Consider the following 25,224-nt stretch of genomic DNA (forward strand, 5'->3'; position numbering starts at 1 on the left):
TGTGCGGCTGTATCGCAAAATTCAGAGGTGCCAATTCAGATGAATAGCTATGTTTTGGTTCTTGTATTTATTGAAGAGCTTGCAAAGCAGGTAGTTGCTCATTAAAATGCAAACAAAACTGAATTTCTTCCCCTTTTCTGGCTTACAGTAGTTGTGTTTGGAAATATGTAATGGTCTAGATGGATCCTTAGAAAGCTCTGGCCCCCTAATGGACCCCACAAGCCTACAACCCTCACAGTTCTTCTGTGGCAGTTTAAACTGGCAAAAACATGTCCTTAATTACATCTTCTGCATCTACATCTACATACACAGGAAAGCAGATATAGTGGGAAGCAGATCTCCAGTGAGATTTATTTTACAGCAACAGCAAAAGAGACACACGTGAGCCAATCAGAGAGAACAGTCAGCCATATTGTCCTAGCAAAAGATAGTTCACTAAAATAGCAATATAAAATGGAGAACGAAACTATTTTTTAAAAAAACCCACACAGATTTACCAATAAGTTACTTCATGTTTCCCCATAAAAACAAACATTCTCTGCAATAACAAAGGACAGAAAAACCTTTAGCATATATCAGCAGTACTGAAAGGGCAATTCGCACGTTGCTCTTTGACCCAGTAATATCATCGTGACAGGATGACAAGCCAGAGTTTATATTTATTCATCCCCTGAAGTAAATACAATCTTTTGCCACTTGCAGGAACATTTTCAAAATATACGTCCCACACGCATTTGATGAGGTAAAAATACCACGTGACAATACTACAGCATCAGAAAGTAACACATGAATCTTTCTTAACGGTCATCTGGACAACGGTATTCGTTTGTTTGTGACGGTCATTGTCAGGCCAAACATGGTTTTATCCAAATGGCCTGAGGGAATAGTTTTCAAACTGTTCTTCGGGGAAGCTCTGGAATCATCTGGAAGCTTCTCAAAGGAACCTAGTCAGAAGAATATAGTCACAGACAAGCCGCCCTAAAAGACAGTTTGCCCACTGCCACCCATGTTTCCTGTGACACACAGAGGCGGGAGATTGTGAGACGCATTTGAGAGCACATTTCTGAGTTTAAGTTGGGCAATGGTGGGGCTCCACAGACTTGGCCAGTGCCTCTTATCATCTGTGATCACCTAGAAATTATCCCAGAATCCTCTAGGGTTCCAGAGCAGATATACCCAGCTTCATCAGCAGAGGAATTGGTTTGGAAATGGTACAAGTACTTTGCAGAAGAACCCCCCATGAACACACACTGATTTAGAAAAATGGGTGCATTATTTACACAGGTTTTCCAAGGCACAAACTCTGGGGAACAGACCATGACTCTGGATAACTGTGATTATCAAGGATTGGGTGGTAATATTTCTATTGCAGTTTCTTACACAACACAGCTTGAGCGAAATGGCAGGTTGAAATAAAACCCAATATTCCTTTCACCTAAAATGAGAAGGTGCCGCTAGGTGATGAATGGCCACAATTTCAACTGGGCTCTGTCCTTACGCAAATGTGAATTTGTTTGGGGACACGGATTCCATGGAGGGAAAATTAGGCCTTATGTTATATACGTCCCCAGCAGTTTTCACTGGTAGTAGTTGCTGAAGGCATGAAGAATATACAGCAGCGTGGTGATGAATGCAAAGAACTGAAAAAGAGAAAAAGGGAGGGAAAAGAGAGATGATTAAAGTATAACGCATATGGTTTTGCTCTCCCAGCTTCCCTGGGTCATTTTCTTCTGAGGAGAGGATATTGGGAGCTTTTGTTGCTTTTCTAATAGTTTATCTCTCTTATATAAAGTAGATGGAAAGGGAGTAGTCAGACAGGCAGTGCTAATCCAAAAGCATCACCTTTGACTCCCTGCGCTGGGAGAGGCTGGTGCAGCCTGACATGTGGGCTGGATTCACCTTATCTATTTAATTAATGAAATTTGGAGCACACCACTTGATTGCCAAAACCTCTAACCGGTTTACATAAAGCATAAGATACACACTAAGATTATCTGTGAAAGACAGGAGCCAAGGGCAAGGTGACCTAAAAACGATTCAAAATATGAATAAAATCAGTAGTTTAAAAATGCACATTATGAAAAAGAAAGAAAATTACCTATTAAAAGGCACATCAGTTTTACGTATACAGGTCAGCAAAATGGATTTTAGCAAGTGCCCGAATGGATTTTAGCAAGTGCCTGAAATAATACAGCACCTGACTCATATCAGTGAGCAAGGAGTCCTAGAGTATAGGTGAAACCACAATGAAAGATCAGTTCTTCACTGGGGAAGAACAGACATTTTGTGGCACTTGTAAAAGTGCCACATCTGCAGATCGAAATGATTAAGGCCTCAAGTCAAGGACTGAAGAGTGCCCTTGTGAGGCATCATGTCTTCGCCATGATCAAACACACAAGTCCCCCAGCTCTAACTGGTCCTCCAAAAAACCCCACAGGGCATCTTGGACTCAGAAGGCATGTCTTCATTGGCATGGCAACCAGGCCAGGTGAAATATACTCGGAGTCGAGAGTGGATGTCATGCTCTTTATTCAGCTCATAGTGGTGAGGAGGAATGGAAGTTCCCCCAGAATGTCTGCTTTATATACATTATTTACACAATGGGCCCCACGTGATAGGCTAATTCCAGGATTCTCCTGTAGACCAATCAGGTTGCGGATTCACTTCCACCTGGAGCTGGATTGGGTGGCTCCTGTGGACCAATCAGGCTGCTGCATTCTGAAGCCTATTGTTCTAGGACCAATCAGGCTGCTGCATTTTGGATCCTATTCAACTCAGTACATAACACCAGGAATCCCTTCCCTTCTTATTTACAAACTGCATGCTCCCTGTTATGTACTGAAGTTCTCACCCTGAGCCAGCAGGGGGATACTGTAGATAGTTTTTACTCAGGTTCACATATGCAAATAAGGGATTGAAAGTGACGTTCAGTGATTGGATAGTTACAGAAAGTTGTTACAGTTACGTTGTACTGGAGCTCTATATAAGCAGGTTGGCTGAACCCTTCAGTTCAGTTCTGTCCTGGCCTGTGAATAAACAAGAGCTGTTTGAAGAATCGCTGTGTCGTCTGATATGTTCACCCACAACTTAACACTCCCCAAATTGCCTGCAGTTCTCCAGCCCTTGTCTCATCGGTAGCAAATTGGACTCTGCTGCCACATAGTTTGGGTAAGATTCCCACGTACACTCTGAAGGGCAAAGCAACTTGCAGCACTTCAGCAAAACAAAACTTCAAGTTGTTTCTCTTTCTCTCACCACATTCAAATCCGCCTTCAGCTCACCGCATATGAACTTAGCTGCCTTATATTGAGTTAGACCATTGGTCCATTTAGGTTAGTATTGCCTCCACTGACTGGCAGCAGCTCCCTAGGGTTCAAAATACCTGGAGTCTTTCCCAGCTTTCTCCGGAGACGCTGAGGATTGAGCCCGGAAGCTTTTGCATGCAAAACACACACTCATATCTTGGAGCTACGGCCCTTTCCTACCTCAAATCCAAACGGTTACGGATGTCACATGCCAGGAAAATGAAAGAGACACCCACAGTCAGCCGTGATTGCTCCAAGGCAAATGCTTAGATGCCAGTGGCAATGAAGGGCTGTGACTCTAGAGCCACTTGTCATCAACAAAGTAGGTGCAGCTAACAAATGTTTACCCACCAAAGTGTGTCATGCACTACCTGATTAGAATTAGATTAGGAAATTATGACAATGAACAAAAACAACCTATCAGATGAACATTGCATTTTTATTAATTGAGCTAATCAGTGGGAAATGGATGTAATCTATTCTAATGTGATGAGGCATAAACAGCAAGGCGCAAACAATTTGCCCTTTAAATCTTGAGTGGTATAAACTTCCCCCTGAATTCCTGTGTGTATCATCAAGACTCACTGAAATTTATTGTACTAAAACAGCGAGCCCTTCCTACAAAGAAAATCAAAGAGTCTTTGGAGTATACAAACAGGCTGCATTTCCTCAATTTGCTAAACCACTGTTTAACATTACAGATGAGCCTGTGAGAGGCTTGGGCTAGCACATTTCTCCCTTCCCTCTTCTAGTGCAAAAAACCAGGAGCTCCCACCTCCATTTGTGACTAACAACAGTATAAACTGTGTTTAATCACAACTATGGTTTAGTAAAACTCCGCTTCATAAACCATGGTTTGAAGATGCCTTGCTTTAGCCAATCATAGTTAAGACTAACCATAGTTTCCCTGGCTTTGGATGTCATGATAACCTGGGGTTAGTCTACAATGGAAGCGGAAGCGTCTGAACCCTTCCTCATGGGTGTGCAAGAGGGAGGAGTGCACAAGTTCAAGACTTGCACGGGCTCATTCTCCTAGCACTAAATCGTGGTTTAGCATTACATACGAATGTCATCACATTCTTCTGCCAAGTGAATGAGGTCCTGCCCTACCAAACTCAGCTCTGTTCCCAGCCAGCCTGACCTTCTTACAGCCAGTACAAGGGTGGCAGTTTCTGTCAGCTTCCTGCTCCTTAGACTCGGTGTTGCCCCTGGTAGAACTCAGCAGGGAGGAGGATGGAGACAAAACCAGAATTTGTTGGCTCTGCTTGTCTTTGACTCGATCTATCTACTGTTTGGGCTCCCTACATTCTGCCCTACCAGCTCCAATGGACATCAGCCACTGCTGGTTGGAAGAACTTGCAGGACAGGATGAGGGGGGACCTGGGAGGTTGTAGAGGACATACAGCAAAAATTGCACACACTGCTTCACTGAATCAGAAGTCCTTACGCACTTGGAAGCAGTCCTTTCCTTCATGGAAAGAACACTTAGGACACTTAGGTTCCAAGTTACTGCTAATAAAAGGCATGGATGAAGTCCACCTGCCACAAGCCATATTCAGGATTATCCTGGCAGATAAATTGACTTCGTTCAGTGCAAAAGATCACAGGTTGCACACCAAAGCATATTTGGACAAAGAAGCAATTGGTGACATCTCTGGCTTTGAAAGTGCCGAAATAAGGTAAAATACGGTGGTCATTATATTAACAAAATAGGAGATCAAAATCAAATGATTCACTGGGTATATAATCAACAGAAGCCCAATTGGACGGTGTTTATTGCTGGTTGAAAGATACACCCTTTCAGTTGGCAAAATATTTTTCAGTCTGTCAATAAGCGTCATGGTGATCCCACGAACTATTACACCCATTTTACAGATGGGTTTCATTAAGGCTAAGACAGGTGTGGGGAACCTTTGGCCCTCTGGGTGTTACTGAGTTACAGGTTCCATCAGCCCCAACAATGCATGGCCACTGGCCAGGGATGGTGGGAGTTGTCGTTCAGCAACATCTGAAGGTTCCCCACACCTGGGCTAAGAGATATTAATGCACAGCAAGAAGGCTGATCGCCGAAGAATTGATGCTTTTGAATTATGGTGCTGGAGGAGACTCTTGAGAGTCCCATGGACTGCAAGAAGATCAAACCTTACCATTCTTAAGGAAATCAGCCCTGAGTGCTCACTGGAAGGACAGATCGTGAAGCTGAGGCTCCAATACTTTGACCACCTCATGAGAAGGGAACACTCTCTGGAAAAGACCCTGATGTTGGGAAAGATGGAGGGCACAAGGAGAAGGGGACGACAGAGGACGAGATGGTTGGACAGTGTTCTTGAAGCTACCAGCGTGAGTTTGACCAAACTGCGGGAGGCAGTGGAAGACAGGAGTGCCTAGTGTGCTCTGGTCCATGGGGTCACGAAGAGTCGGACACGAATAAATGACTAAACAACAACAACATGGTGAGTCCGTAGCAGAAGCAGGGTAAATTGAACTTGGCCTCCCCCTCGACCCCACATTCACAAACATACCAAACCAAATTCAGCTGGTGGAGCACATAAGAGTTATCTCACCGTAGCAGCAGCATTGAGCTGATAGTAGAGGGGCGAAGACTCTGGGGGCACTTCTGTCTCCGAGCGGATGGTTGCATTGGCCTGAAGGACTGCAGCACTCATGTAGAGGATGCCAGTAGCTCCATGGTAAAGGCTATCCTAAAAAGCAGAAGAAGAGCAATAGGTTCGTGTCCAGATCAGGGCCTTTTAAAAAGTGAAAAGTTCAGTTCTGCAGTCTATGTTATGTACATTGTGCAGGTTTAGAAGATATGTTATTTGTCATGAGGAGAGGGTGCAGGAACCATCAGGGCCAGGCAGGGCTTTTTTTTCCCAGCCAAAACTCTCTGGAACTCAGTTTCAGCACCTCTCAGGTGGGTGCCATTGCCATTCTAAGAGAATGAGGGAGGTGTTCATGGTGAGTTCCAGCACCTCTTTTTCTAGAAAAATACCATGAGGCAAGGTGAGGTGACTGCCTCAGATCAAAGCATCCACAGGGCCAGCAGATCCCGGTGTAGATCTTTATTCTGGCCTTGTTCTTGCTGTAGATCTTCACCCTTCTCCCGTGTCAAGGAGGGGGCGCCATTTTGTGGTTCGCCTCAGCTGCCAAATTGACTTGGGTCAGCCCTGAGAGCTATGCTGGATGCTGATGGTTTGCCTAGGTCAGGGGTTCCAAACTCTGGTCCTTGGATCACCAGTGGCCCATGAGTTTCCTTCTGGTGGTTTAGGGCAGAGGTCGGCAACCTAAGGCCCATGGGCCGGAAGTGGCTCCAGAAATCACTTCTGCGCATGCCCAGACGCCAAAAATCGCTTCTTCACAGCCGCGATTTCTGGAGTCTGGGCATGCACAGAAGTGATTTCCGGCGCTGCGGATATGCAAAGACGCGATTTCCGGCGTCACGCTGCGCCGGTCCAGCCCACGGAGGATCTCTGTGGGAGTGATCTGGCCCATGCCCAGTAAGCCTTGCCGACCCCTGGTTTAGGGCATGCCTGTGGGTTTGTGGTTGGAGGTGGGAGACAGCACACCCGTCTCATAAAGCATTCATATTGATTTCTAATTGTAGTTTTACTGTTGCTCTCATTTCTTTACCTTGTATTTCACTGCATTACTTATTTGCTAAATTGCAATGCCATGAAATACTATCTGTAAGAAATCAAAGAGGAAATTTTAAAAAATGCCATTAAAAATCACACAGTGCATTACAACACCTAAAACAAGCTGCAAAATAATAACAGTGGCACCTCAGGTTAAGAACTTAATTCGTTCCGGAGGTCCGTTCTTAACCTGAAACTGTTCTTAACCTGAGGTACCACTTTAGCTAATGGGGCCTCCCACTGTCACCGCGCCACCACCACGCAATTTCTGTTCTCATCCTGAAGCAAAGTTCTTAACCCAAGGTACTATTTCTGGGTTAGCGGAGTCTGTAACCAGAAGCGTCTATAACCTGAAGTGTCTGTAACCCAAGGTACCACTGTAGCAAGTTCCGGAGGGTGGCAACGCGAGAACGGGGCCTTTTCTGCAGTGGCTCCCTGTCTGTGGAATGCTCTCCCCAGGGAAGTTCGCCTTCATTATACACCTTTAGGCACCAGGCAAAAACATTCCTTTTTAACCAGGCCTTTGGTTGATCTGATTTACATCCTTTGGGGGAGGGCTAATGGGTTGTTGTTTTTATTTTTATTATGTATTTTGTGGTTTTATATCTTGATTTCATTCTGTGAACCGCCCTGAGTCCCCCTGGGTATAGGGCGGTATATAAATTCAATAAATCAATAGCAATATGTTTTCTAAATTTGCACCCTGTACATAAACTCTGTGTGTGTCCCACCTCTTACCAGGATTCTCCAGGAGGCGAAGTTTTTGTGGAAGCCAAACAGGTAGGACATTAGAAGCATCAGCGAGATGAGAAAGGAAGTGAGGGAGACATACATGACCCATCCCTGCAGCAAAGGGAAGTACACATTGGTAGCTGCTACGAGGATCCAGACCCAGCAGCCAAAGATCTGCAAAGAAGAGGAAAGGAAGGCACAATTATAAGCTTTGCTGTACCCATTTAATGCCGCATCAGTCTGCTTCGGTTCTGTGTAGATTTGTTGGACTCCAACCCCCATCAGCCCAAGTCAACACGGCCCATCACTGGGGATTATGGGAGTTGTAGTTTAAAACTACAGTAAGTAATAAAGGTAAAGGGACCCTTGACCGTTAGGTCCAGTCGTGGCCGACTCTGGGGTTGCGGCGCTCATCTCGTTTTATTGGCCAAGGGAGCCAGCGTACAGCTTCCGGGTCATGTGCCCAGCATGACTGAGCCGCTTCTGGTGAACCAGAGCAGCGCACGGACACGCTGTTTACCTTCCCGCCAGAGCAGTACCTATTTATCTACTTGCACTTTTGTGCTTTTGAACTGCTAGCTTGGCAGGAGCAGGGACCGAGCAACGGGAGCTCACCCCGTCATGGGGATTCGAACTGCCGACCTTCTGATCGGCAAGTCCTAGGCTCTGTGGTTTAACCCACAGCGCCACCTGCATCCCTTCACAGTAAGTAATACTGGTGCATAAAATTATGCATAGTGCAGGGAAAGTGGGCATAGAGACATTTTCCTCATTCTCTCATAAGATTAGGACCCAGAGCCGTCCAAGGAACTTGAATGTTGAAAGATTCAGGGCAGACAAAAGTCAGTGCTTCTTCATACAGCCCTTAGTGGAATTGGTTCCTACAAGATGAAGCGGTGGTCACCAATCTGGATGGCTTTAAAGGAGAATTAGACAAATCTGTGGTCGATAAAGCTATCAATGGCTTCTAGCCACAGTGAGTATTGTTACAAAAGTTGGGTTGCCTTCCCTCTCTCTCTGCCAAGCAATGGGTTTCCAGGCCCTCATCCAGGGCCTGTGTTCCTTTGGAGAATTGAGACATGGCGGAGACTGTCATAGCTTTAAGAAATATGTGTTATTCACCTATGTACACCTTCAGTCTGCATGAGGAGAGTCCAGATCTTACAGCATGGTCCCCTGTGGCTTGTCCGCCACAGCAGCGCAGCCCTGGAATCTAAGGCATTTCTCCCAGCCAGCCTTCAGCCAGCCTGTCCAAGATGGATCCCAATCTATCTTCCTCCCCTCCTTCTTCCCAGCAACCCTTGCTCAGGACTCTCTTTCTATCACCTCACACCCAATTACCCAGGCAACCTTCCAACCCCAACCCCCAATCTTTGTTCACACCTCAGGCCAAGGGGGAGAGCACTTCTCTTGCATTGCCAATGGCCCTCAATGGCCCTGTATTGCTTCTTAATGGCCCTGGCTTGGCCAGGTCATTTCTGCACAGGCTAGCCCAGGAATTCCTCTACAGCTTGTATTTCTCCCTTCACATCCCAAATCAACACAATCCTACCATTTATTAATTTCTAGGGTTTAGGGGGTCCCCTTCCAAATCTATAAGAGTATGTTGTACTAGCTCTGCTGGTTGGTGCCTCTGAAAACCAGTTGCTAGAAATGGCAAGAACAGCTCACGCTTCTGGGCTTTTCATGAGCATCTGCTTGGTCACTGGGAGACTAGGATACAGGTGGTATTTAACACCCACCAGACTGACGAAAATGTCTAAATAAGAAAAAGGTTTGTGTTGAAAGTGTAAGGAAAATGAGGGATCATTTTTCCACATGTGGTGGTCCTATAAAGTAATTAAGGAATATTGGAAACTAAATATATATTTGGGAAAAATATAATTTGGGAAACTAAATATAATTTGGCCACCTCATGAGAAGAGAAGACTCCCTGGAAAAGACCCTGATGTTGGGAAAGATGGAGGGCACAAGGAGAAGGGGACGACAGAGGACGAGATGGTTGGACAGTGTTCTCGAAGCTACCAGCATGAGTTTGACTAAACTGCGGGAGGCAGTGGAAGACAGAAGTGCCTGGCGTGCTCTGGTCCATGGGGTCACGAAGAGTCGGACACGACTAAACGACTAAACAACAAATATAATGATTTTTTTTAAAAAAAATTCCCCCAAACACCTGAGATTTTCCTTTTGGGGATAGTCATAACGGAGGTCCCAAAAAACAAAAGAGTTTATTACTATACGCCATGGCCGCAGCTAGAACCCAATATTGGCACAAAGGTGGATAAGAAGTATGGTAAAATGTAAAATGTTCAAATATGCTGAACCGGCTGGTCTGACGAACAGGATAAGAGAAAACGAAGATAAGGAATTCAAGGAGGAATGGATAATGTTTATTGAATATTTTAAGAACCAGTATAAACAAATACATAGCTTAGCAGGTCTTGAGTAAATCCATCAGAGCTGAAATAGATAAGAGTTTTTAATAGATAACAAATTGGATGATTAAAAAGATGTGGATTGTGCAGAGTAGTAAAACAGCAAAGGAACCAGGAAAAGGGTGGAAGGAAAGTCATATGGTATATGTATACATGCTGTATTTGGTATGAAGTTGTAAGTGGGACGAGGGGGAGGGGAGAGGGATTAAGCAAGCTCTCTCTTCCTGTTTTTGAAAAGGCAAATGAACAAAATAAATGAAAAAAAAGATACTAAGATACTGAACCAAGTAGACTTTTGCTCTGATCCAGCCAGGTTCTTCTAATGTCGTCCAGCAACATCTGTAGGACAGTGGGTTGGCCACCCATATTCTAAAGCATTTTGACATCCAAATATAGATTGAACAGAGTGTAGGAAATGAGACTGGAGTGCACACCTAGCAGTTGCGAAATCCTCTCTCATTCTTCATAAGGTCAACGGCAGGTTAGTTTCTGCTTGATCACTTTATAAACAACCTTGAAATAATAGATTTTACCCCTCTGTCAAACAGTAGCAAACAGGGGGAATGATTAAAAAATGAAATAAAGAAGAGCTTTGTGAGAAAAATTCCTCAACATCACTTTTGATTCAAAAGCTCATTACATGTGCTTTACACCAGGGATAGGCAACCTAAGGCCCATGGGCCACAAGCAGCCCACGGGGGTCGTTTAAGCGGCCCACGAGAGGCTCCCAAACCGAGCCACCCGCTTGGCGAGTCCCTGTGCGCTGCGCTAAACTGGCACAGCGTGGTGCAGGGACTCGCTTCCGCGGCACCAGAAATTGCGTCTGCACAGAGGCCAGAAATCATGGGCACACACGCAATCCAGCCCACAGAGGGATCTCTGCTGGAGTGAACCGGCCCAGGCGAGGTAAACCTTGCCGACCCCTGCTTTACACATTACCTCTACAGTTATAAAGTAAAAAATCCATTTCACAGTGTACAGGACAGAGCTGCCCACTCTGAATTAGCATTTTGAATTTAGCAGTGCAGCCCACCAGCCGAGTATTGTGTGCAAAAATGCACGTGCTAGGGTCAGGAAATGCACACATCCGTGAAAAGGCATTATATTAGGGGGAAATGGCTTTGCAAAAATGTGTTTTGGGCAAAACCGCATGCAAAAATGTGCAGATTGGGAGAATTTTTGCACCAAAATGCTGATGAATCTTCACAAGGACTTTTTTAAAAAATCGCAAGCTGATATGGAGAACTGAGGACAGAAGAAGAAGAAGAAGAAGAAGAAGAAGAAGAAGAAGAAGAAGAAGAAGAAGAAGAAGAAGAAGAAGAAGAAGGAAAGAAACTGAGAGGAAGCAAAATGGACTGATTTGCCCAGTTTCGGTTGGAAGGGAAGAGAAAGATCTTCCAGTGGTTAAAAGTATTGTGCAAACTCTCTGGGTTGCAACTGGGCTGAAGAGTCCTTCATATCTGAGACAAGGTGTGGTGCACCCACCCAAAGATTCAGATCAGAGCTGCCTGGATATATCCTTAGCTATTGCTTTTCAGGCAATTTTGCCAAGAGCAGAGCCTTGCACGGTTAAGCACTGCCAGGAGCGAGCCAGCAGTAAATCACACTGTGCAAGTTGGAGTTAACTCTTGCTTAGCAAAAATATGATCTGTACAGACCTAATGAGCACAGCAACTTATATCCGGCAAGTCTTGCCTCCATGAAGCAGTTGCTGAGACTGAATGTCCCCGCCTCCCCAGAGCTGCCTAAATCCCTTCCTCTCCAAGGTTTTCCCTCAAAGCAATTGGAGACTGCGCCTGCATGAATCTAACCTCTCCTCCATCCTTTTCATGCCTCCTCTGGTTCTGGGAGACCAAGGGGGACAGGAGCTTGGCACAGCAGGAGTGGGACACCCATACCATCCAGACTCATCTCTGCCTCTTGGCCTCCCTCGTCTCCTGCTTCAGTTTCTGCCTCTGATTCTGGACTGCTCTCTGCCACAGCCTCTGCATTCCTCTGCATCCAGCCAGTCCATGAACATTTCTTAGCAGATATCATTAATTTAAACCTACTGTCAACTTCTTGGGATGAAAGCAATGACCAACCTAGACAGCATCTTAAAAAGTAGAGACATCACCTTGCCAACAAAGGTCCGTATAGTAAAAGCTATGGTTTTCCCAGTAGTGATGTATGGAAGTGAGAGCTGGACCACAAAGAAGGCTGATCGCCGAAGAATTGATGCTTTTGAATTATGGTGCTGGAGGAGACTCTTGAGAGTCCCATGGACTGCAAGAAGATCAAACTTATCCATTCTGAAGGAAATCAGCCCTGAGTGCTCACTGGAAGGACAGATCCTGAAGCTGAGGCTCCTGGTTTACACTGCTCAGCCTCTCCCCAACAACTGATGTGCGGGGGAAATTCAGCAGCTGCTTTCGCCTGCGTCCTCCAGCCTCCTGCCAACCACAGAGCTTCAGTTCTAGTTGTGGATATTTTTGGATCAGCCCTGAGTGCTCACTGGAAGGACAGATCCTGAAGCTGAGGCTCCAATACTTTGGCCACCTCATGAGAAGAGAAGACTCCCTGGAAAAGACCCTGATGTTGGGAAAGATGGAGGACACAAGGAGAAGGGGACGACAGAGGACGAGATGGTTGGATAGTGTCTTCGAAGCTACAAACATGAGTCTGACCAAACTGCTGGAGGCAGTGGAAGACAGAAGTGCCTGGCGTGCTCTGGTCCATGGGGTCACGAAGAGTCGGAGACGACTAAACGACTAAACAACAACTGTCAACTCACAAAGGACAAGTGTGCCTTCCCCACAAAACTGCCTTGGACCGACCAGTCGTCCATCTCTGTGCTCTGTGACTGCCTCACAACTACAAGCTCCCAGCAGTGGTGTTCTCGTCTCTCAGGCCTTGTTACTAAGGCAACACCTGCCCTCAAACTCTGTGAACCTGATTCTTTTCACCATGTCTTCACCCTGGGCTCCACACCCAGCCTCCCTTTCTGCCTCTCTCAGCTCTTTTCAAGGTCTCCACCCAGGAGTCATTGAACCTGATTCTTGGGAGTACATTGCAGCTATTTCTGCTGATGGACAAACAGAGGCTTGCAAACAAGTCATCGTGAAAACAACACACACACATCTTTATTCTAAAACAACATAGCGTCCTGCAGCACCTTAAAGACTAGCCAATGTGTTTGCTTGTAATTTGTTAACTGGGAACTGTAGCTCTGTGAAGGGTAAACTACAGTTCTTGAGATTCTTTGGGGGAGGGGTGTGTTTTAAATGTATGGGGATCCACTGAAAATAATGGTCATAGGTAACTTGTGTCTATTAATTTTAATGGGTCCGTTCTTAGCAAAAATAATAATTGACTACAACCCACGTTGTACATGTGACCTTGGTCGTTTTTGCCACACACAAAAAGAACATGGTTTTTACCCTGAAAACTTTCGTTCTTGGCTATATTAGCAACTTAATAAACACCCAGAAGTAGTCATTGAAAGAAGTATTAGTACATTAGGGCAGGCATAGGCATTAGTACATTAGTACATTAGGGCAGGCATAGGCATTAGTACATTAGTACATTAGGGCAGGCATAGGCAAAGTAGGCCCTCCAGATGTTTTGGGACTACAACTCCCATCATTCCTGACCACTGGTCCTGTTAGCTAGGGATGATGGCAGTGGCGTAGCGTGGGGGGTGCAGGGGGGCCGGCCGCACCGGGCGCAACATCTGGGGGTTAGGGTTAGGGGGCGCAAATCCACAGGTTAGGGGGCGCAAATCCACGGGTTAGGGGGCGCAAATTACCTGCCTTGCCCCGGGTGCTGACAACCCACGCTACGCCACTGGATGATGGGAGTTGTAGTCCCAAAACATCTGGAGGGCCGAGTTTGGGGATGCCTGCATTAGGGGAATTCTCCGTGCAAATTGGCACAAATATGGTTTTGAGTTAAGACGTTTTATTTATTTTGCTTTGTGAATAAAGCTACTGTTTACTTCTCTGTAGGTGAAGAAACATATAACATTTATAGAGCATTGGAGCTGCTCTGAAATGGGGCCTCCCTCTGGCAAGTTTAAAGCTGCAGTCCTAGGCATGTTTGCTTGGGCGTTAAGTCCCACTGAACACAACGCAACCAACTCCTGAGTGGACATGCATAGGGTTGCACGCTTGTTGTACCTATTCCTCTCCAGAATTGACTTTGCAAGGGTGTTCTGTGTGATCTGTAGATCTGCAGCAGAAGACCTGTACGGCACTGATGAACTATGTCCCTATAATGTCACCAACAAGCCATTCCACTTTCCACTAATGCTTTGCACTTCAAAAAGTTTCATTAGACAAAGAAAGAAATAATGCAATGGACAGATGGATAAATTCTTTAACATTCAGCCTTCTTTTACAGTGGTACCTCGGGTTAAGAACTTAATTCGTTCCGGAGGTCCATTCTTAACCTGAAACTGTTCTTAACCTGAGGTACCATTTTAGCTAATGGGACCTCCCACTGCTGCCGCACCACCGGAGCATGATTTCTGTTCTCATCCTGAAGCAAAGTTCTTAACCCGAGGTACTATTTCTGGGTTAGCGGAGTCTGTAACCTGAAGCGTCTGTAACCTGAAGCATCTGTAACCCGAGGTACCACTGTATTAAAAATTCATTTTTAACAAAATAATAATGGTGGGCAGCCTTCCTGGAGCATGTGGAAGGGGCAAGACTGACCACCAAGGCAGGGCCAAGACCTGTCTCTGTTTGAAAGCCAGGAGGAAGGTGGCTTTACCTCATGGCTCAAGGATGCAGTGGCATAGCGTGGGTTGTCAGCACCCGGGGCAAGGCAAGTAATTTGCGCCCCCCCCCCGCTGCACTGTCCCTCCCCCAGATAGTCCCTCGCTCTCTCTCCGCACCGCACCGCACGCCTGGCACCCTCCCCTCCACAGTGGGCGGCGACCCGGCGGCTCGGATCGGATTCGCACAGCCAGCACTGCAGTGAGAGAGAGTGAGTGAACCAGGTAGGGGCAGAGAGCTGCGAGTGCGAGCGCGCCCCCCCCCCCCGATGTTGCGCCCAGTGCGGCCGGCCCCCCCTGCACCCCCCACGCTACGCCACTGCAAGGATGTGCTGTAAGCTCTCTCTCTCTCTCTCTCTCTCTCTCTCTCTCATGTCACATCTTTCTGCACCCATCCTAGATTCGCTTCGGAAGATTGATTGCTTTTCTCCTTTCCCACGTTCCTTACATTGGAACAAAGCTACCTGCAGCCAGCCAGCCGCTCTAAGATGAGAACTGCTGATAAAAGGAGCAGGATGCAAACCCGGTATTCTACTCATCTGTCCGAATAGCTTAACGGCATAGACCCTGACCATGTTGCGCCATGCTTAATGCCAAATAGCAAAGATTCCATTCACTATTTGGGTTTGGGCATCTTACACTGTAAATGAAGTGAGTGGGAACATCTGCAAGCATAGGAGCTAAGTGTGTACTTCACAACATGTACAGAAACTCCGGACTGGAGTAGGGTGTTTATACACAGGACAGATCAGGCATTTGATACCCTCAGTTCCATAGGGAATGGGCTATGATTCTGTGAGTTCAATCTCTGACATTTCTAGAATGGGACGAAAAAGATCCCTGCCCAAAACTTTGGAGAGCTACTGTAAATCAACATAAACAGTATACTGAGCAAAATGGACCAACAACCTTAGTAGATTCCAGTGTTCTGACAGGGTTGGCAACAACCACCAAAATAGATCATGGTGCTGCAAATCCATAGATACGATCCCCTGCAGTTTTAAAAAAACTAATAACAGCCATGTGGTGGTCTTGGGGTGTTGGATTGGGACCACGGCAATGGAGAAGGACAATTTAATCCCCCATAAAAAAGAAAGAAAAAGATGCTATTTACTGTGTGGGGCAAAATGTACAGGTAAAATATGTACACCTGTGAAGCCTAATTCAAGAGACAGATATTGGCACAGAGAGAAAATTAAAAAAACAAAACAAAAAAACCCCCTGTGTTTATATATAGGACATACTTCATATGATTTGTGCAAACATTTCATTATGAACAGGCAATGAGTTTTCTGGATCATTAATTCTTCAAGAAGAACCTAGCCTCACAATTCTCCTAGGATGTCAGTTTCTGCATACCTACTTGAGCAGCCGCTATAAATATGCACATATTTCACAAAGGTGTTCCCAGAGACCTACCCTGAGCCAGAGCTACCATTTCAGTGACAACAAGGGGTGGGGTTGGGGGGGAATCTGGCACTGAGCTTTTCATATCCACTAACAGGTATCTCTTAGCTTCTGCTTACTCAGACCTACACTCCCCACTGAGGGCTGATGAGGAAGGATCGCTTTCAAGAGAGGCACAGACCCACCCTTGTTGAGAAGCAACCAGACAGGTTCTCAAGGGTGGGTCACGCAAAGGTGAAATCAGGCCTTCCGTTTCAAAATACAGGGGTACCTCAGGTTACATACGCTTCAGGTTACAGACGCTTCAGGTTACAGACTCCGCTAACCCAGAAATATTACCTCAGGTTAAGAGCTTTGCTTCAGGATAAGAATAGAAATTGGGCAGCGGCAACACAGCGGCAGCAGAAGGCCCCATTAGCTAAAGTGGTGCTTCAGGTTAAGAATGGTTTCAGGTTAAGAACAGACCTCCGGAACGAATTAAGTACTTAACCCGAGGTACCACTGTACTGCTCAGGACGGTCGCCAAAACCGCCCAAGCACATTTTAGTCGGGGAGGATCAATAGGCTACAGAGGAAAGGGGGAATTGGTGGACTTTGCCTCTACTGGTGTGAGCATCCAGCAGGTAACATTCCGCTCAGAGGATGTTTCCACTGGCACCAGTGGCGTAGCGTGGGTTGTCAGCACCCGGGGCAAGGCAAGTAATTTGCATCCCCTAACCCGGGGCAAGGCAAGTAATCCCCGCCCCGCCCCCCCGCTGCACTGTCCCTCCCCCAGCTTTTCAGTGGGACTTGGTTGGACTTAACCTTCTCAGTTGCACCCACCACATTCTATTACTGTTCATAAGAACATAACAGAGAGGCCAAAGGCCCATCTAATCCAACCTATTTCCTTAAAAAGGCAGAGATGCCTCTGAGAAGCTCACAAGCAAGGCATGAAAGCCCCCAAAGGCTGTGGAACACTCTCCCTGCACCTCTGAACTCTCTCCCCAGGTGAGTGCAATGGTGGGTGGGGTTGCCAACATTTGTTTCCCCGGACGCTTGTCCCCTGTTTATTTTTTTAGCATGTAAGGCTGAATTTGTGCAAGTTCAATATGTGTGCATTGCAAGTCAAGTGCACCACAGATGTTCCTGAGATGGTTATTGTTTGTTTGTTTTGTCCTGCTTTTATTGCACTCTATTGCAAGAGAGCCCCTCCAGGTGCACTAGCACTGGGGAAGCACTGCAGAACATCTAAGAAAGCAAAATGATGTGTCCCATATAAATCCACCACTAATGCATGACCATTTCATTACCAGTTGCACTGGCTCCCAATGCAGTATCGGGTCAGGTTTAAGGTGCTGGTTTTGACCTTTAAAGCCCTTTGTGGCTTAGGGCCCTCATATTTATGGGACTGCCTCTCCTGGTATGCACCACAGGGGACCTTAAGGTGCATGAATAATCATAGTTTAGAGGTCCCAGGCCCTAAGGAAGTCAGATTATCCTCCACCAGGGCCAGGGCCTTCTCAGTGATGGCTCCAACCTGGTGGAATGTTCTGTCCCATGAGACCAAGGCCCTGCAGGATTTAACTTCCTTCCTCAGGGCCTGTAAGAAGAGCTATTCTGCCTGGCTTTCAATTTGAACTTAGCCTGATCTTTTATTCCCCTTCCTTCCTTCCCTTCCCTTCCCCTCCCCTTTTTATGAAGATTACCCACTCTGGGATCCCACAGCTAATTCTCCCCCGGTCTCCTCACTGGCCCAAATAGGACTAATTTAGCCAGCTAGCCCTGGTTATCATCTAATGGATTTCCCCCCAAATTGATTTTTGAATGCTGAATTTATTGTTATTCACATTTTATACTGTATTTTATGCTGTTTTTTGTTTCATCAATTAAGTGTTTTAAAATTGTTGTTAGCCGCTCTGAGCCCGGTTTTCTGAACCAGGAAGGGTGGGGTATAAATAAAAAATTATGTATATATTTATTATATCAATAGCATGTTGCAGTAGGTAAAGCAGACACCTGCAACAAAACTGCTGTCTGAAGGGCCCCACAGCAGGTCAGCTTTCTGTGTTCCTAATCTGATAGACCTTTGCCATTTGGATCCATTAGTCTGCACAATCTTCCAAACAAAGAAGCCAAAACTTTTTGTGGTACGCAGAATTTTCCTGACAGTTATGATATGAACACTGCCCATTTCGCAGAGTATAAAAAGGTTTGTGGAGGAAAACAAAGCTCCAAGGCTTTTGCCACTTCCCCCCATGCCTGTTAGCATATGGTTACCAGATTTTTTTCAATGAATCCGGGGACACTTTTTTCCTTTTCCTTTTTTTGAAGCTGAGTAGCAACAGGGAGTCAGTAGTGGGGATGGTGAGGCAAAAGACCCTGGGCCCAAGTATACATGCATATTGCATAAAGGTGCAAAGCCCTTCTTTCACACCCTGTGATACATAAATGCACAGAGTTTTTAAAAAAACTGGGCAACGGCAGCCCGCCCACAACTCCCAAGCCTCCCTGATCAGTCAAAACAAAGGGGGAAGGGGGCAGGAGATTCCACAAGACACATCCTATGCGCACAAGACACATCATATGGGGACTTCTGGCGAGGGATAATGGCAGGTGCCATGGCAGCAAGCAGCTCCTGAAGCCAGCCAGAGCCAACTGCACTACCAGGCTGGCTCCGGGCTGCTGAGGTTGCCGCTGCCACGTTTCCCGGGGACAGATTTGCAAATTTGGGGACATTCCAGGGATGGAATTTGTCCGGGGACAGATTTGCAAATCCAGGGACTTCTGGTAACCCTATGTTAGCAGCCGCTGTTCCTCTGATCTGCCCCCACCTCAATGTCATCCTTTTAACTGAAAATGCATTGCCTGCCACACTCCTTAATGGGCATTCCAAAACCATTAGGTAAGTAAGGTGTGTCAGTCATATCACAGGAGCGCTGGCTTTCCATTTCACAGCACAGAGATTTCTTCTTGCGAAGTCTTTGTCATCAGTACCATTGGGGCATTTATTGTAATTTGCTGGATTTGTGACGAAAGCAACCTTCGCTCAAGAGGTCCTTCACTTATCAGAGGCAAAGTCCGACAGCATTAAAGTCCACACATCATAAAGCTCACGGGGAATGCAAATGGGCTGCAGCTCTTGAGTTGCTCTGCCATGTTTTCCATATCATGGGCTAATACCCAAAGTATGCAGACTTGAAAGGAAACTCTTGGAATCAATAGATTAACCTCCAGATAAATGTACATATGAATATGTTCAGGATGGTTAGTGCAGCTGATTTTGGACCTCTCTGCTTTGTATGTCAGCTAGCAGAACTCTGCCCCCAAAGTTCCAGTCACTGAAATCTGCCTGCTCCTCTCACCTGTATAAATCAACAGCTTCATTACCATGTGACCCCAAAATTCTGGATCCCCCCGCAACCTGATGCCAAAGTTTAGCACTAGTTTTGTGCCATTTTGTGCCACGAACCCCCGCATTTCGTGCCAGACTTCAAACCGAGTAATTGACACAGGGTCACAATTTTAATGCCAAAAAACCCAACCTTTTCCAATGGATTCCAGACAGGTGCCAATGTTTTGTGCTAGTTTTGTGCCGTTTGGTGCTGCAAACCCCATGTTTTCTGCCACCCCCTCCCAAACTGAGTAATTGACACTCAAACCAAGGCCCCAGGAAAATGGCCAAAACCCCAACCTTGTCCAATTAACTGCAAACCACATTAGTTAAGCTTAAATAAACGCTGGTATCTAACTTGTGAACACTCCTGGTTCAGTCCCTTGGTACCATATGCAGCTCAGCCAAGCCTAAAATGTATCTAATCGTTAGGTCAGAGAGAACCTTTCATGAGCAGAACATGTCCTCACAGCAATCAGCCTCAAGGAGATGACTAGGGACTAGAGCAGACTGCTTCGCTCCTGAGTCCCTGAGAGTCAAACTGAGCATCAAACAGCATTGTGGATAGCTGCTCAGTTAGCTTTGCTTTCTGAGGTTGATTGCTTCTTTTAAGAGTCTAGCATGGTCAGTTGATGTTTCATCAACATGGTCAGTCAACTGGGAATCTCTTTGCATTTTTTGAACTATGGAGAGTCGAAAGTGATGCCCTCCAACCCCTGGCTTTGCCACTTAAAGGGGCCATGTTGTAGGGGATAGCAAATACCTCTTCCCAGGGCCCACAAGAGCTGCTTCCAGGCAGAGCATGCAGTACTGAGCTCAAAGGACTGATGGTCTGAGTTAAAGCTGTCTCACACTTTCAAAACACCTTGTTCTCTTCTCCTGCTCAAAATGACCCAGTCCTGTTGCTCTCTGCCTCACACAAGCAAGTGAGCAATACTACCAAACTAATCCTGGTTCCATTTTCTGTACTGATGTACCTCTTGAGCTTCTTTCTGACAAAGAGGACAAGAGACATACAGGCAAGGCAATTCTTGGGATCTTTGCCATCCAGGTTTTATCCCAACAGATTGCAACATCAATATCCTTGGAATAATCGGAATAGGTGCTCCAAAAATATTTTTAAGGCTTAAAATAATTTCAGGGCCCACTGAAAGCAACAGTGATACAGATGGATAGCAATCAGAATGGCACGCTGGTGCAAATTCAGATGCACAACAGCTTTAAGCTTGCATCCCTGATCCAGTAAGTGAGATGTATGTGGAGACTTTTTGATGTGCAATGGGTTTCCTTTTGTGGATTATCTATGTGCACATGGGTGTGTGTGTGTCTCAACCTGCATATTTCATGCCCATGCCAGAAGCCAAGACTCCCGGCCATGCATAAATGCTACGAGGAGCATACATGAACTGTATTATACTATATGGAATCAAATAACTATAATTAAAGGAAGTCGTTTGACTTACCAGCTCTGGCAGAATCAAGGCATACGGTATGGTCCTGAAAACATCTACTCCTGAAGGAATATTTTCAGGCGCTGTGCCGACGGGAGCTGGTCCTGAAGATTTGGTATCCATTTCTGTACAGGCTGAATAGCTGTAGTTAGTACAGCTCCGCTACTCTCAGTTATCTCTGAGACGCTGTTAGCAAGCAAAGCTTAAAATAGTATCCATAGACACACCCAACTGGACGTCAAAGGTGAAGCCTGTTCCAGCTTGGCAGGTAGCTCCACTCATCACTGCAGAAGAATCATCAACTATTCTAAAGTTAATAAAGCCGATCAGGAAGGGCTTGGCAACCACATGCCCTGCTGGAAAAGAGAGAGGGGAAGCGGCAACACACAAACACACCTGTTTCTGTTGCAAGGCTCAATGGCTTTTGTATTCCAGGGCTTCCCATCATACCTGGCTAGGGCTCCCTTGCAAGCTCACTCAGCTACTAGGCATTGAGAGAAACCTTTACAAGCTGTTTGCTGTTTATTCCGAAAGACTGCAAACTTTAGAAAACTCTTTTTAAAACAAAAAAGTTAAACAATAAAACAAACTCATTAACAGTATTTTAAAGTTAGGAATAGGGATGCGGGTGGCGCTGTGGGTTAAACCACAGAGCCTAGGACTTGCTGATCAGAAGGTCGGCGGTTCGAATCCCCGCGACGGGGTGAGCTCCGGTTGCTCGGTCCCTGCTCCTGCCAACCTAGCAGTTCGAAAGCACGTCAAAGTGCAAGTAGATAAATAGGTACTGCTCCAGTGGGAAGGTAAATGGCGTTTCCGTGCACTGCTCTGGTTCGCCAGAAGCGGCTTAGTCATGCTGGCCACATGACCCGGAAGCTGTAGGCCGGCTCCCTCGGCCAGTAAAGCGAGATGAGTGCCGCAACCCCAGAGTCGGCCACGACTGGACCTAATGGTCAGGGGTCCCTTTACCTTTACCTAAAGTTAAGAATGCTGGAATCTGAATTTTGCACCATTGTGAGGCTGGTTAAAAAAAAGGAAAAAAGGCTACTTGGCCAACAGAAAGGATCAGCTGGCATGTTCCTTTGGCCTGCAAAGGTGCTAAACAAGAACTTATCTGCAGATCAGCACTCATGTAGCAGCCCCTCAAAGGCATAAGCGTCTAAGTCAATGCCCTCTAGAGGGTGTGGGAGGGAAGAAGACAAGCAGAGGTGAGCAGAAGAAGAAGACAGAAAGAGCTGTTTCCACATCAAGTTCGGTGTTGCTGTTCTGAGATTCGTTCAAGGGCATTCGGGCTGATATGACGGCTACGGCAACTGGCTGTGGACTGCCTCTGGATCCGTTCATCCACTGCGTAAGGAAAGCACTCAGCCTGCCTACATAGCCCTCCCCTACACTTTGGAGCAAAAGTTAACAGGGGAAGTGATTTGTACTGCATTTGAGCACAGCATTTCCGACTGTTGCCAGAAAGAATGGGAATGGGAGGGGGACTGCATCTGTTATAGATGGGGAAGCATTCTGTCCAATAAGCATGGCACACACAAGTGTGCTTCTTCCATCCTTTCTGGAGGGTGGGGCACACCAGCCCAACGGAGGGTTTCCTGAAGAATGGAATAACTGATCTGGCCCTCTGTCTCCTTGCATCTGCTCCTAGAGCAAACCAACACCAGCAAATGAACAAACCAACACTAGCAAAACGTCCAACTACTGTAGAAGGCATCAGAATACGAGGAGCCCTGCTGGAGTAACCCCTGAATCTATCCAGCTGGGTATTGTGCCCCCCCAATGCTAGCCACCCAAATGCCACAAATCAGACAGAAAGGTACCAGTCACCCTCCCAGCTAGACTGATGACTGGGGGGCGGCCGCCAAGACCACCTAACACCGGTCTTGAAAGACCTACATTGGCTCCCAGTACATTTCCGAGCACAATTCAAAGTGTTGGTGCTGACCTTTAAAGCCCTAAAGCCTCAGTCCTGTATACCTGAAGGAGCATCTCCACCCCCATCGTTCTGCCCGGATGCTGAGGTCCAGCGCTGAGGGCCTTCTGGCGGTTCCCTCGCTGCGAGAAGCCAAGTTCCAGAAAACTAGGCAAAGGGCCTTCTTGGTGGTGGCACCTTCCCTGTGGAACGCCCTCCCATCAAATGTCAAAGAAATAAACAACCATCTGCTGTATAGAAGACATGTGAAGGCAGCCCTGTTTAGGGAGGTTTTAATGACTGATGTTTTAATGTATTTTTAATCTTTTGTTGGAGGCCACCCAGAGTGACTGAGGAAACCCAGCCAGATGGGTGGGGTATAAATAATAAATTACTACTACTACTACTACTACCCATGGCAACTACCACTCAGCAAGCATTATTCCAAGCAGTGACAAAAACAGCAAAGACGACAGTGAAGGGGTTTATAGTCCTTGAGAGTTGTATCCAACTATGCTATATTCATAGGAGACCCACAGAAATTAATGAACCTAAGTTACTTGTGTGCAGTAGGTCTACTCTGAGTAGGACTGACATTGGCTACAGTCCTTAATAACAATAAAAATCAAATGTGTGGTTTATTTATTTCCTGGTCACTGCCTCCACTGTTTTAACGGAAGCGAAGTCTAGGCCAAAAAGTCAAAGCATGCAGGTTTATACAACCTGTGGTATATGAGGAGGCAGTTAGGGAGGCATCTCTCCACAATGGTTAATTGATGTCTGTTTTTAACTTTTTTGTATGGTCATAGAATCATAGAATTGCGAAGCTGCCCTGCAATGCAAGAATCTTTTGCCCAAGGTAGTTTTACATGGGGACAGGTGGGGTGGGGAGTGAGATTGGCTGCAAAACACACACACACACGGGGTATATATATGGTATTTAAAGGTAAAGGGTAAAGGGACCCCTAACAGTCAGTTCCAGTTACGGACAACTCTTGGGTTGCGGCGCTCATCTCGCTTTATTGGCCGAGGGAGCCGGCGTACAGCTTCCGGGTCATGTGGCCAGCATGACTAAGCCGCTTCTGGCGAACCAGAGCAGCGCACGGAAACGCCGTTTACCTTCCCACCAGAGTGGTACCTATTTATCTACTTGCACTTTGACGTGCTTTCGAACTGCTAGGTTGGCAGGAGCAGGGACCGAGCAACAGGAACTCACCCCGTCGCGGGGATTCGAACTGCTGACCTTCTGATCGGCAAGCCCTAGGCTCTGTGGTTTAGACCACAGCGCCACCTGCATCCCTTAGGATATATGGTATTTATATTTTTATTTAAAAAAATAAGGAGAATGGAGTGTCAGACCTCCTCTGATTGTCTCCTTTCCAGGCCAACAGGTTCAGCTCCTTATTTACTACTGCAATGAGTGGTGACAGCCCATGGCCAGACAGCAATAACAACACAGGTATTTAAAATTTGGCTGCACCTGTCCTTTAAACAATTATATTTTTCTCATGAAGTTTTGTTGTTTTAAACATGCTGTGGCCCATCACTTTGGGTATCCTTTTTCTAAGGAAGAGAACACATGTTTTTCTTTTATTACACCCATCAGGCATGAGCACTGAACGAGTATCCATTTTGCTTTGTGTACCGGAGACTAAAAGCTCTTGTTGTAGATCAGGCATAGGCAAACTCCGGCCTTCCAGATGTTTGGGACTACAATTCCCATCATCCCTAGCTAACAGGACCAGTGGTCAGGGGTGATGGGAATTGTAGTCCCAAACATTTGGAGGGCCGGAGTTTGCCTATGCCTGTTTTAGAGCCAAATGCACACCCAGAATATTCAGTGAGCGCATGTGCTTTCCCCCCCCCCCCCACTCTCCACCCCCCACAGCACCCTGTGGGGAAAAGATGTGTGAAGCACCCCCAAACTAATAGGGAAATTTATAGCCTTGAGGACTGTAATCCTAGCCACGCAAGCTCTACACACCCTGGTGTGGAAAGAGGAAGACATATATTTAACGTTTGGGGTTGAGTCAAGCCTTTCATTAACATAACAGCAGCGCATTTTCTAAACAATTTAAGGGCAACACTGACGTGCCTTTCTGAAGAACTCCATTGTCTTGTTGTTAATTGACTGGGAACACATCCAACAAAAAGACTTATTGCTGGTTGGCCTTGCTGAACTAGTTTCGTCTCCGCTTAGGTGCCATGGTCAGATTCC

The 25,224-nt window shown here is 46.3% G+C and overlaps 1 protein-coding gene across 1 annotated transcript; it reads right to left on the reverse strand.

Annotated features, from left to right (window-relative positions):
- Window positions 1–323: 323 nt before the first annotated feature.
- Window positions 324–21,458, reverse strand: LOC310674196 (MAL-like protein). The gene is made up of 4 exons (XM_083433236.1): window positions 21,107–21,458; window positions 7,679–7,846; window positions 5,870–6,007; window positions 324–1,640 (listed from the first exon to the last, which is right to left on the reverse strand). The coding sequence occupies exons 1-4, from the start codon at window positions 21,215–21,217 to the stop codon at window positions 1,578–1,580; spliced, it is 480 nt and encodes a 159-aa protein (XP_083289362.1). The 5' UTR covers window positions 21,218–21,458; the 3' UTR covers window positions 324–1,577.
- Between the last annotated feature and the right edge of the window lie 3,766 nt (window positions 21,459–25,224).

The sequence above is a fragment of the Podarcis tiliguerta genome (assembly GCF_965153285.1).
Source record: "Podarcis tiliguerta genome assembly, chromosome: 3".
In the NCBI taxonomy this organism is placed as follows: Eukaryota; Metazoa; Chordata; class Lepidosauria; order Squamata; family Lacertidae; genus Podarcis; species Podarcis tiliguerta.

Coding starts and splice junctions, on each gene's coding strand:
- LOC310674196 (XM_083433236.1), bottom strand. CDS start 21,217: ATGGATACCAAATCTTCAGGACCAGCTCCCGTCGGCACAGCGCCTGAA. Junction 6,008..7,678: donor TCGCCTCCTGGAGAATCCTG/GTAAGAGGTGGG, acceptor TCTGCTTTTTAG/GATAGCCTTTACCATGGAGC. Junction 1,641..5,869: donor AGCTCAATGCTGCTGCTACG/GTGAGATAACTC, acceptor TCTCTTTTTCAG/TTCTTTGCATTCATCACCAC.